General features: G+C 42.9%; 1 protein-coding gene across 50 annotated transcripts; it reads right to left on the bottom strand.

Moving 5' to 3' along the window:
* Nucleotides 1–852: 852 nt before the first annotated feature.
* Nucleotides 853–10,270, bottom strand: LOC127925601 (cell surface glycoprotein 1-like). Of its 50 annotated transcripts, XM_052510609.1 has the most exons (8): nucleotides 10,087–10,270; nucleotides 4,354–4,943; nucleotides 4,246–4,263; nucleotides 4,084–4,119; nucleotides 3,390–4,029; nucleotides 3,168–3,230; nucleotides 2,906–2,984; nucleotides 853–2,795 (listed from the first exon to the last, which is right to left on the bottom strand). In XM_052510609.1, the coding sequence occupies exons 1-8, from the start codon at nucleotides 10,172–10,174 to the stop codon at nucleotides 2,615–2,617; spliced, it is 1,695 nt and encodes a 564-aa protein (XP_052366569.1). In that variant the 5' UTR covers nucleotides 10,175–10,270; the 3' UTR covers nucleotides 853–2,614. The 50 variants fall into 50 exon arrangements, with proteins under 50 accessions (XP_052366569.1, XP_052366533.1, XP_052366537.1 ...); XM_052510573.1 differs by having other exon boundaries at nucleotides 3,390–3,939; nucleotides 3,994–4,047; nucleotides 4,084–4,943; XM_052510577.1 differs by having other exon boundaries at nucleotides 3,390–3,939; nucleotides 3,994–4,029; nucleotides 4,084–4,943.
* Between the last annotated feature and the right edge of the window lie 1,237 nt (nucleotides 10,271–11,507).

The raw sequence follows: 11,507 nt of genomic DNA, 5'->3' as shown, positions 1-11,507 counted from the left end.
GTCTGATGTTGACTGTGTGAATGTGTGGTTCTAGAATCTGTCTGATGTTGACTGTGTGAATGTGTGGTTCTAGAATCTGTCTGATGTTGACTGTGTGAATGTGTGGTTCTAGAATCTGTCTGATGTTGACTGTGTGAATGTGTGGTTCTAGAATCTGTCTGATGTTGACTGTGTGAATGTGTGGTTCTAGAATCTGTCTGATGTTGGCTGTGTGAATGTGTGGTTCTAGAATCTGTCTGATGTTGACTGTGTGAATGTGTGGTTCTAGAATCTGTCTGATGTTGACTGTGTGAATGTGGGATTCTTGAATCTGTCTGATGTTGACTGTGTGAATGTGTGGTTCTAGTCTGTCTGATGTTGACTGTGTGAATGTGTGGTTCTAGAATCTGTCTGATGTTGACTGTGTGAATGTGTGGTTCTAGAATCTGTCTGATGTTGACTGTGTGAATGTGTGGTTCTAGAATCTGTCTGATGTTGACTGTGTGAATGTGTGGTTCTAGAATCTGTCTGATGTTGACTGTGTGAATGTGTGGTTCTAGAATCTGTCTGATGTTGACTGTGTGAATGTGTGGTTCTAGAATCTGTCTGATGTTGACTGTGTGAATGTGTTCTAGAATCTGTCTGATGTTGACTGTGTGAATGTGTGGTTCTAGAATCTGTCTGATGTTGACTGTGTGAATGTGTGGTTCTAGAATCTGTCTGATGTTGACTGTGTGAATGTGTGGTTCTAGAATCTGTCTGACGTTGAATGTTGAATGTGTGAATGTGTGTGAGTGAACTAAAGAAAGTATGAATTTAATTTGTCTAAAATGTAAAAATATAATTTTCTCTGTCAGACAAATGGACTAAAAGTGTGGTAAAGTGTTTTACTACTTCTTGTGTACATATAATTATGGAAACCAATAAATGTTGAAATTAAAAATGAAAAACTGATTGTTTCTTTCATGACGTATGGTCCCAGAGTACCAAAGCACGGTAGTAGTTGTATTTAAACCTCAGTAGTTGTAGTTAGTTCATAGTTTAAAATGATCTGCAGTACACTTTATGAACAGACGTGGAAATACAAGGGAGAAACTACATTTGGTAACCATTTAGTGTAGCTGACTAATGAAGTGTTGTAATGGTTTAAAATGCATCCATTATACTGCAGCAGTAGCTATGCACTGAGCATCATACAACTGTCTAAAACTAGAAGAACACTGAGTGTTTAAAACGAATACATATGAAGTATAAAGTATATTATACTTACTATGACTCACATACCGGCATTCATCTGAACAATACGTAATGCCACAGTCAGCAGGATTTTACACCCAGTGGAAATGTAGTGAAAAGCAGGGCTCTAAGTAGGTTGGTATTCAGTCTTTCTGCTATGCTTGACTTATTGTGGCTGTGTAGCACTTATGTGAGTCCCTGAGTGTGTGTCACTATGAAACACCTAGGAAGACATTCATTTATATTCTGTATGGATTCTGTATTTTCTTTTACAGGTTGATCAAAAACATGTACACAAATAAGATTTGTTGATAAAAAAATAGTGCAATATCAAAACAAAAATAACAACAACAATAACAACAACAACAATAACAACAACAACAACAACAACAACACTGGTCGGTGAGTGAGAATTAGAAATTCAGTATGACCTTGTTTTCTTTTTTTCTATCAATGGTTCTGACAGTGTTTGTAACTTTGATAATATACATAATGTCAACAGACATATAGCGACGTGTTCATCCATAGCCCATCAGAACAGGTGTTTATCAATCTGACTTATCTGGGCTACCAAAGGTCAAAGGGACAGTTCAAACTCACACGCCACAGACGTGTCCCACATACATTCTAGAATGTCTCCATTCATAGTCATAGAATCAGGAATCACTAGCTACAGATGTAGGGTCTTAATTTGATCACCCGGTTGTTGCAGCAAATTTCCTGCAAAGGTAGGAAATGCAAACTTGTAGTTATTCAAAGTTTAAAAAGAGTTCTAAAGTTTGTAATTTCCGCTTAAAAATGTCAGACTTGATTTGCCGTAAGTACAAAAATGCATTATCAACCCCTACAAAAATGAATTATAAACCACACAATCATTCACATTTCCAGTTGCTGCAGGATTCTTTCCCTGCTGTGAGAAATCTTTCCATGACATAGACTGACCAGGTGAATCCAGGTGAAAGCCATGATCCCTTATTGATGTCACTTGTTAAATTCACTTCAATCAGTGTAGAAGAAGGGGAGGAGACTGGATTGTGCTTTGAGACAATTGAGACATGGATTGTGTCTGTGAGCCATTCAGAGGGTGAATGGGCAAGACAAAATATTTAAGTGCCTTTGAACAGGGTAGGTGCCAGGTGCACCCGTTTGTGTCAAGAACTGCAATGCTGCTGGGTTTTTCACACTCAACAGTTTCCTGTGTGTGTCAAGAATGGGGGGATCCACCCATTATGCCACCCATTATGCCACCCATTATGCCACCCATTATGCCACCCATTATGCCACCCATTATGCCACCCATTATGCCACCATTGACTAGAATGGGGAGACCTGTTCCATTCTATGTCTCAGGTGTCCGTTGTTCTTATTTTGTCCCCGTTCTGCATCTCCTTGGCCCGTCTCAGTCCAGCGGCTCTTTCTCAGGGAGGTCCTCCAGAAGTATAACAGTGTACTCTCCAGCGTGGATGTTTTCCCTTGGCCTCTCTTTAGACAGAAACCTCTCCATTTCCCGCTCCGCCTTCTCATCTCCTGAGCTCTCGTTGGTGACCTTCTTCTCAGATGCCTGGGCCGGTGCATTCCACCTGCAAGATGATTTGACATGGTTTAATTCCATGGTTTGTAACTAAGTGACAACATGTTTCAATCTCATGAACATATTTTCCGGGATGGGTTTGAAAGTGGTGTATTTTACCTGTCTCTGGTACCTATGGCGACACAGATTACGACCAACACCGCCACGCCCGCGACAAAGGCAACGATGATCAACCAACCTGGAGGAGGAGGAGAAGAAGACGAAGCAGACAGTGAGGGGAAGTGACCCGTGTCTCTACTGGAACCTCTAATACGTACACATAACATTGTCTTCAAATTTAAACTGCACAAAGGAGCAGGACGTTCCCTGGTGTATCACTGGCATATCGTGTTAGCTGGGCGTGTATGATTCAGGAACTGACCCGATGTATATGAATCACGTTGTCTGGATGGGGTTGGTTTTACAGCAGCTGCATCACGAAGAACTGTGGAAATAGAGATTAACTACAATTTACACTCAAAGAGATGTGTTCAATACTAACAAAAAAGTTCTGTTCTCATTACAGCAGGTATATAGACCTGAACACAAGAACTTTGAAGGGACAGAATATTAGTACACTTCTCCTGGATAAACAGTACTGTACCTGTAGAGGTATCCACTGCCGGTTCCTCCCTTGGTAGAGCAAGCCTATTGCTGCCTTGAATTCTTGTCTTTGTTTCAATGAGTGGCTTATCGACTCGGGAGTTGTACGTTTGGTCCTCCTCACCAGCAGGGGCTGCTACTGTGGTGCTACTCTGAGGCAGGAATCCCGACCCTGACCCTTCGATGTCTGAATTCATCCTGACTGTTGTAGGTGCGGCAGAACTGGTGGTTGAGGTGAAGGCCAGCTCTGTGTTCATCTTTGCAGCCCCGCCTTCCTCCAAGCCTGTCATACTGGTTCGGTTAGAACTAGGTGTATGGCTGCTCCCCGAACTTTGGCTAGGTCTGGAGGTGGTACTAAAGCTTGGATCAAGGCTAAGAGGTAACAGGTCTTCTTCTTCAAACTCTGAGATGGGACTATGGCTGGGACTGGGATCCGGTACACGACTAGGGCTGGCGACAAAGTTTGGTCTGAATATATCGTCCTCCAACTCCTCTAGCTCTGTTGTGGGGACAAACTCTGCTGTGGGGACAAACTCTGCTGTGGGGACAAACTCTGCTGTGGGGACAACCTCTGCTGTGGGGACAAACTCTGCTGTGGGGACAACCTCTGCTGTGGGGACAAACTCTGCTGTGGGGACAAACTCTGCTGTGGGGACAAACTCTGCAGTGGGGACAAACTCTACTGTGGGGACAACCTCTGCTGTGGGGACAAACTCTGCTGTGGGGACAAACTCTGCAGTGGGGACAAACTCTGCTGTGGGGACAAACTCTGCAGTGGGGACAAACTCTACTGTGGGGACAACCTCTGCTGTGGGGACAAACTCTGCTGTGGGGACAAACTCTGCTGTGGGGACAACCTCTGCTGTGGGGACAAACTCTGCTGTGGGGACAAACTCTGCAGTGGGGACAAACTCTGCTGTGGGGACAAACTCTGCAGTGGGGACAAACTCTACTGTGGAGACAACCTCTGCTGTGGGGACAAACTCTGCTGTGGGGACAAACTCTGCTGTGGGGACAAACTCTGCAGTGGGGACAAACTCTGCTGTGGGGACAAACTCTGCTGTGGGGACAAACTCTGCTGTGGGGCTTTCGGTATCCAGGATCATTTCATCTTCCTCTGGTGAATCAGGTCTATCACTTGGACTGGAATCATAGTCATACTTTTCATAATTGTCCTCTGTGTTGCTTTGACTGGGGCGAGGAGTTGGACTGGGGCGAGGAGTTGGACTGGGGCGGAGGTTAAAGCTAGGTTTAAGGTTGGCGTCAAACAGCTCCCCTTCATCGTCTTGTCCTGAAGTGGGGTGTTTCATACTGCCCTCTGCAGTGGTGCCCTCTGTCTCATCTGTGCTGCCCTCCTCTGGGTCAATGGTGGGCAGCTGGTCTTCCGGGTCAGATGTCACAGGGTCAGGGGTCACCAAATGATCTAGGTCCACTGTTTCGTCACTGCTGGATGTTCCATTGGTGGCATCCGGGGGACCCACTACAAGCTTCTTGAAGATCTTGAAAGTTTCCCAAAGAAAATCCCCAGCAGCCAGAGCGGGAGGTTCTGTCGAGACTGTGACAAAGAGAAGAAAAGACCTCAGCTCAATGATTACCTACTAACATCATGTCCTGACCTTTACAGTAGAGGAAAATTACTGAGCTTTGATGTCTTTGCATGACAAAGGAAGGCCTGGGAGTATCGTGGCCTTTCAGGCTCCTCCCTGGAGTACCTGTGTGAACCTGTCGTGTTCTGACTCACCATACAGGAAACATGATTACTAACTGGGATGACTAATCGTCTGCCTTTGTGTTTGACAGAGGTAGTTTCATCAAATCATTTGGTTTTATTCAACCGCAAAACCAATACACCCAAGCCTTTAAATAAACAATGTCTTGGCTTGTCTCTTTTCCCTGTTCTGTTGCCATAATTAGTCAACAGTGCTACTTCCAAAGAGTTTAGGATAGGCTTTGAAGAGGTGCCAAAATGTTACGCCCCAACAGAGGTTTTCACGTGAATACGGTGTGCATATATCTTATTCCTGCAAGAGGGCATGCTAGGGAGATAACCAGGGATACACTCTTAGCAGTGAAGATGCCTGGAAGAACCTTTTGGGTTGCCGGACCGGCAGGACCTTTCCAGTTCAAAAAGGTTATTGGAACCCCACCGGAACCTTTTTGTGATGGGAGGGTTGCATTTTTAAGCTTTTTAATAATATATTGTAGAGGTGGCAGCCTATGAGGAGACTGGAGGCGTGGATTATTGGAAGTGTGGCTTTCAGATCATTTTTGGGGGGCACCCATTAGAGTAAATGTCATTCCTATTCACCATGTTCAGCTTGTACACTGCAAATTTCAATGTTCCTTCGATATTTATGCATATTGCATATTCTAATATAATATGAATAATATAAACATTGCTGATTAAATATATTAATAAAGTAGTAACTATTCCAACTCTGCAATTTTCATAGGCTCTTGACTGAGGAAGTCATTCACCTCAGTAAGCTTCCTTGAACAACAGAACAGATGAACAGGAAGGACATTTACTCAAACCGGTGACCCAACAAGATATATCTTAAAGCCACACCCCTAATAAGCCACGCCTCCACTCCGGGGTTCCTCCTGGAACCTGTTGCTACATTGAAACGTTAAAGGTTCCACCAAGAACCCCTCAACTAAACAAAGGTGCAAATATGAGCCATTGACTAGCAATGGTTCCTTGAGAAACTCAGGGGATCCTTGAGGATCTCCTGGGTTCCTCAAGTCACCACTAATTCTAAGTGTGTACTGTGGCGAGAGGGGGTACTAGGGAGCTGACCAGGGATACTGTTGCCCAAATCCCAAACGTATCTCTGGCCCCTTTCCTTAGGTATTTGTTGAATCCTCCAAAGCAGCTTAACTGTTTCATGGAATGTTGAGTGTCATTAAATACTGTTTTCAAACAAAAGGAGAAGTAACTGCTCTTATCTTTGACATTGTTCTTAAAATTTGACAACACATACATGATGAGGTTTCTCCCTCCCTGTCCAATAACAGTTTTACCTGTATGAGGTTTCTCCCTCCCTGTCCAATAACAGTTTTACCTGTATGAGGTTTCTCCCTGTCCAATAACAGTTTTACCTGTATGAGGTTTCTCCCTGTCCAATAACAGTTTTACCTGTATGAGGTTTCTCCCTGTCCAATAACAGTTTTACCTGTATGAGGTTTCTCCCTGTCCAATAACAGTTTTACCTGTATGAGGTTTCTCCCTGTCCAATAACAGTTTTACCTGTATGAGGTTTCTCCCTCCCTGTCCAATAACAGTTTTACCTGTATGAGGTTTCTCCCTGTCCAATAACAGTTTTACCTGTATGAGGTTTCTCCCTGTCCAATAACAGTTTTACCTGTATGAGGTTTCTCCCTGTCCAATAACAGTTTTACCTGTATGAGGTTTCTCCCTGTCCAATAACAGTTTTACCTGTATGAGGTTTCTCCCTCCCTGTCCAATAACAGTTTTACCTGTATGAGGTTTCTCCCTGTCCAATAACAGTTTTACCTGTATGAGGTTTCTCCCTGTCCAATAACAGTTTTACCTGTATGAGGTTTCTCCCTGTCCAATAACAGTTTTACCTGTATGAGGTTTCTCCCTGTCCAATAACAGTTTTACCTGTATGAGGTTTCTCCCTGTCCAATAACAGTTTTACCTGTATGAGGTTTCTCCCTGTCCAATAACAGTTTTACCTGTATGAGGTTTCTCCCTGTCCAATAACAGTTTTACCTGTATGAGGTTTCTCCCTCCCTGTCCAATAACAGTTTTACCTGTATGAGGTTTCTCCCTCCCTGTCCAATAACAGTTTTACCTGTATGAGGTTTCTCCCTCCCTGTCCAATAACAGTTTTACCTGTATGAGGTTTCTCCCTGTCCAATAACAGTTTTACCTGTATGAGGTTTCTCCCTGTCCAATAACAGTTTTACCTGTATGAGGTTTCTCCCTGTCCAATAACAGTTTTACCTGTATGAGGTTTCTCCCTGTCCAATAACAGTTTTACCTGTATGAGGTTTCTCCCTTCTCACCCAAGCTTGTATGAAACTCACCAAAGCACTTTGGTTTCACAGAAATCCAGGATATACACATTAATGCACCTGTTGGAACAGCTCAGCAATTGCTACAAAGACTGCTGTGTGTTTGTCTACGTGGGGAGGGGGAAGGGGGAGGGACGGGGGGAGGGGGGACTTAGGCACTAAACATGTAAACAATAGGTCCCCAGATTTCACTGAGCTGGAGTACAGGTAGGTTTGAAACACAATGAGGCTCTCTGGTGAAGTAGAAAAGTGCAGACTCATCAGACGAGGATAGGATTACTTGAATTCCATAAGCCTGTGTTCAGATACAACAGGAGGTCTTAGACAGTGACCCATTTTACTTGGCTGCACAATCAATGGCCAGCTGGGGATGCCTTAATAACCCTGATTAATACACAACCAATGGCCAGCTGGGGATGCCTTAATAACCCTGATTAATACACAACCAATGGCCAGCTGGGGATGTTTTAAATAACCCTGATTAATACACAACCAATGGCCAGCTTGGGATGCCTTAATAACCCTGATTAATACACAACCAATGGCCAGCTGGGGATGCCTTAATAACCCTGATTAATACACAACCAATGGCCAGCTGGGGATGTTTTAATAACCCTGATTAATACACAACCAATGGCCAGCTGGGGATGCCTTAATAACAACCTGATTAATAACAGTTTTACACAAACCAATGGCCAGCTGGGGATGTTTTAATAACCCTGATTAATACACAACCAATGGCCAGCTGGGGATGTTTTAATAACCCTGATTAATACACAACCAATGGCCAGCTGGGGATGTTTTAATAACCCTGATTAATACACAACCAATGGCCAGCTGGGGATGCCTTAATAACCCTGATTAATACACAACCAATGGCCAGCTGGGGATGCCTTAATAACCCTGATTAATACACAACCAATGGCCAGCTGGGGATGTTTTAATAACCCTGATTAATACACAACCAATGGCCAGCTGGGGATGCCTTAATAACCCTGATTAATACACAACCAATGGCCAGCTGGGGATGTTTTAATAACCCTGATTAATACACAACCAATGGCCAGCTGGGGATGCCTTAATAACCCTGATTAATACACAACCAATGGCCAGCTGGGGATGCCTTAATAACCCTGATTAATACACAACCAATGGCCAGCTGGGGATGCCTTAACCCTGATAACCCTGATTAATACACAAACCAATGGCCAGCTGGGGATGTTTTAATAACCCTGATTAATACACAACCAATGGCCAGCTGGGGATGCCTTAATAACCCTGATTAATACACAACCAATGGCCAGCTGGGGATGCCTTAATAACCCTGATTAATACACAACCAATGGCCAGCTGGGGATGTTTTAATAACCCTGATTAATACACAACCAATGGCCAGCTGGGGATGCCTTAATAACCCTGATTAATACACAACCAATGGCCAGCTGGGGATGTTTTAATAACCCTGATTAATACACAACCAATGGCCAGCTGGGGATGTTTTAATAACCCTGATTAATACACAACCAATGGCCAGCTGGGGATGTTTTAATAACCCTGATTAATACACAACCAATGGCCAGCTGGGGATGCCTTAATAACCCTGATTAATACACAACCAATGGCCAGCTGGGGATGCCTTAATAACCCTGATTAATACACAACCAATGGCCAGCTGGGGATGTTTTAATAACCCTGATTAATACACAACCAATGGCCAGCTGGGGATGCCTTAATAACCCTGATTAATACACAACCAATGGCCAGCTGGGGATGCCTTAATAACCCTGATTAATACACAACCAATGGCCAGCTGGGGATGTTTTAATAACCCTGATTAATACACAACCAATGGCCAGCTGGGGATGTTTTAATAACCCTGATTAATACACAACCAATGGCCAGCTGGGGATGTTTTGCTCCCAAACATGTTTTTATTATTTTGTTTTATGCTAACACAATGACTCAGAGAAATATACAGTACTGTACTGTACTGAATTAAACTCCATTGAACTGTACTGTACTGAATTAAACTCCATTGTACTGTACTATACTGAATTAAACGCCATTGAACTGTACTGTACTGAATTAAACTCCATTGAACTGTACTGTACTGTGCTGAATTAAACTCCATTGTACTGTACTGTACTGTACTGTACTGAATTAAACTCCATTGAACTGTACTGTACTGTACTGAATTAAACTCCATTGGACTGTACTGAATTAAACTCCATTGTACTGTACTATACTGAATTAAACTCCATTGAACTGTACTGTACTGTGCTGAATTAAACTCCATTGTACTGTACTGTGCTGAATTAAACTCCATTGTACTGTACCATGCTGTCCAAACTTGTGAAACATAGACATCTTTTCAATGTCTGGAAAATAAGGCTTCTAGGTGTCTTTTCAACGTAATTTAGCTTACTGGGTATGTTGTTACAATGGGGATGGTTGTCAGACTGTGACAAGCAACCCCAACAATAATATCTGATCTTGTTTAATGTGAACACAATTTCTCATGCATTTTTACTTTTGGATGGCCCTGGGCATTGAACCCACAACCCTGGCTTTGCAAGCACCACACACTACCAACTGAGCCAAAGAGCAGGGTTTCACTAATTTGTTTCCTGGGACAGTAATAAATTGTTACTCACCAGGAACAGGGTCGGACTGAACAGGTGCCAGAAGTCCGAAAATAACCCCAAGCAGTAGAGTCCACATCCTGAGATCAGAGATAGGCATCGAGGGTGAGATGAGAGAAGGTGTACTGCTGTGCTCTGGGGTTCTGTTCCCAAGAAGGCTTGTTTTCCTAGGAGTGTCTGTGGGATGTTTGAAGGGTGTAGCTCAACTTTTTTATACTGAGATGCGAGTCACATCAGTGCATCATCGATAGCTAGTGACAGTCGATTGGTTGGCAGAGGTGGGCTAGAACACAGAACACACCCTCTCTTTCAAAAACTCTCCCCCTCTGGCTTTCTCCCTCTATCTCATTCGTACACACACACACACACACACACACACACACACACACACACACACACACACACACACACACACACACACACACACACACACACACACACACACACACACACACACACACACACACACACACACACACACACACACACACACACTCTCTCTCTAACTATCCATATCTCTCTTTCTCACATTACCAATAGGCCACTTTTTTTATTTTTTTATCCAACCATATTAATCATGACCAGATATTTAGGAACAGATTGCCATTGCATGGAGTCTGTGAAGGATGAAACCACATGGAAAAAGTGGTAAGCAAGTTAGATTTTAAAATATATATATTTTCACCAAGTCAAATGAATGTATTAATATGTTTCATGATGCTCGTATCTAAACCAAAGTAGATAGTTTTAAGATTGTTTTACAGATCTTAATTTGATCACTCTGTTTCAGGAGAACTTTCCTGCAATGAAAGGACATTTCAAAAGCAAAGTGTATTTGAGTTTTAAAAAGGCTTCTGAAGTTTGTCATTTAAATTTTTAAACTTGATTTCCGCTTATAAAAATGTATCAACAGCTGCAAAAATGTCCATTAATTATAATCACTTTTTCTGTTGCTGCAAGATTATTTTCCTGCTGTAGAAAACTGGCTCAAATATGAGGTCCTAAATCTAGCAGGAAAGTGCATCCTTGTAGCTGTGTGGATTAACATAGTCTATATGTTTGCCTCGGGGTAAGTTGAGCCGATAGCCACCACAAACCATACAAATAATGATTCTATTTTGTTGATTACATTTGGTCAGGTTTATGCATAGTGTTTTTGTGATATGTCATGCATATGAACTCACGATAGTGCATTTGTATTATAACAGAGCAGACATCATCGTGTCCCGTGTGTACAAATGTAAAACAAGCAGTGGTCTGGTTCCCCTTGACGTTGTTGAGAGAGGAAGTGAGAGGATGGTAGAAGTCCTTTGGAACAGCTGCAAAGCCAGAGTAGCAGAGGAACACAAGTTCATATCTGATGACATGGAGTCTCACAGATCAGTCTCATGGGCTTAGTAGCCTCAAACACAGAGAACTTGTCTACGAATTGG

The sequence above is a fragment of the Oncorhynchus keta genome, unplaced genomic scaffold, assembly GCF_023373465.1.
Source record: "Oncorhynchus keta strain PuntledgeMale-10-30-2019 unplaced genomic scaffold, Oket_V2 Un_contig_5909_pilon_pilon, whole genome shotgun sequence".
Classification (NCBI taxonomy): Eukaryota; Metazoa; Chordata; class Actinopteri; order Salmoniformes; family Salmonidae; genus Oncorhynchus; species Oncorhynchus keta.
Note: the sequence above shows the minus strand (reverse complement) of the source record. Positions and strands in the feature narration are given on the sequence as shown.

What these genes read in the sequence shown, in the direction of transcription:
- LOC127925601 (XM_052510563.1), bottom strand. Translation starts at nt 10,174, where the DNA reads ATGCCTATCTCTGATCTCAGGATGTGGACTCTACTGCTTGGGGTTATT. An exon ending in TCAGTCCGACCCTGTTCCTG is followed by an intron (nt 4,944 to 10,086) that starts GTGAGTAACAAT and finishes TCTTTGTCACAG; the next exon opens with TCTCGACAGAACCTCCCGCT. An exon ending in GCCATAGGTACCAGAGACAG is followed by an intron (nt 2,796 to 2,905) that starts GTAAAATACACC and finishes ATCATCTTGCAG; the next exon opens with GTGGAATGCACCGGCCCAGG.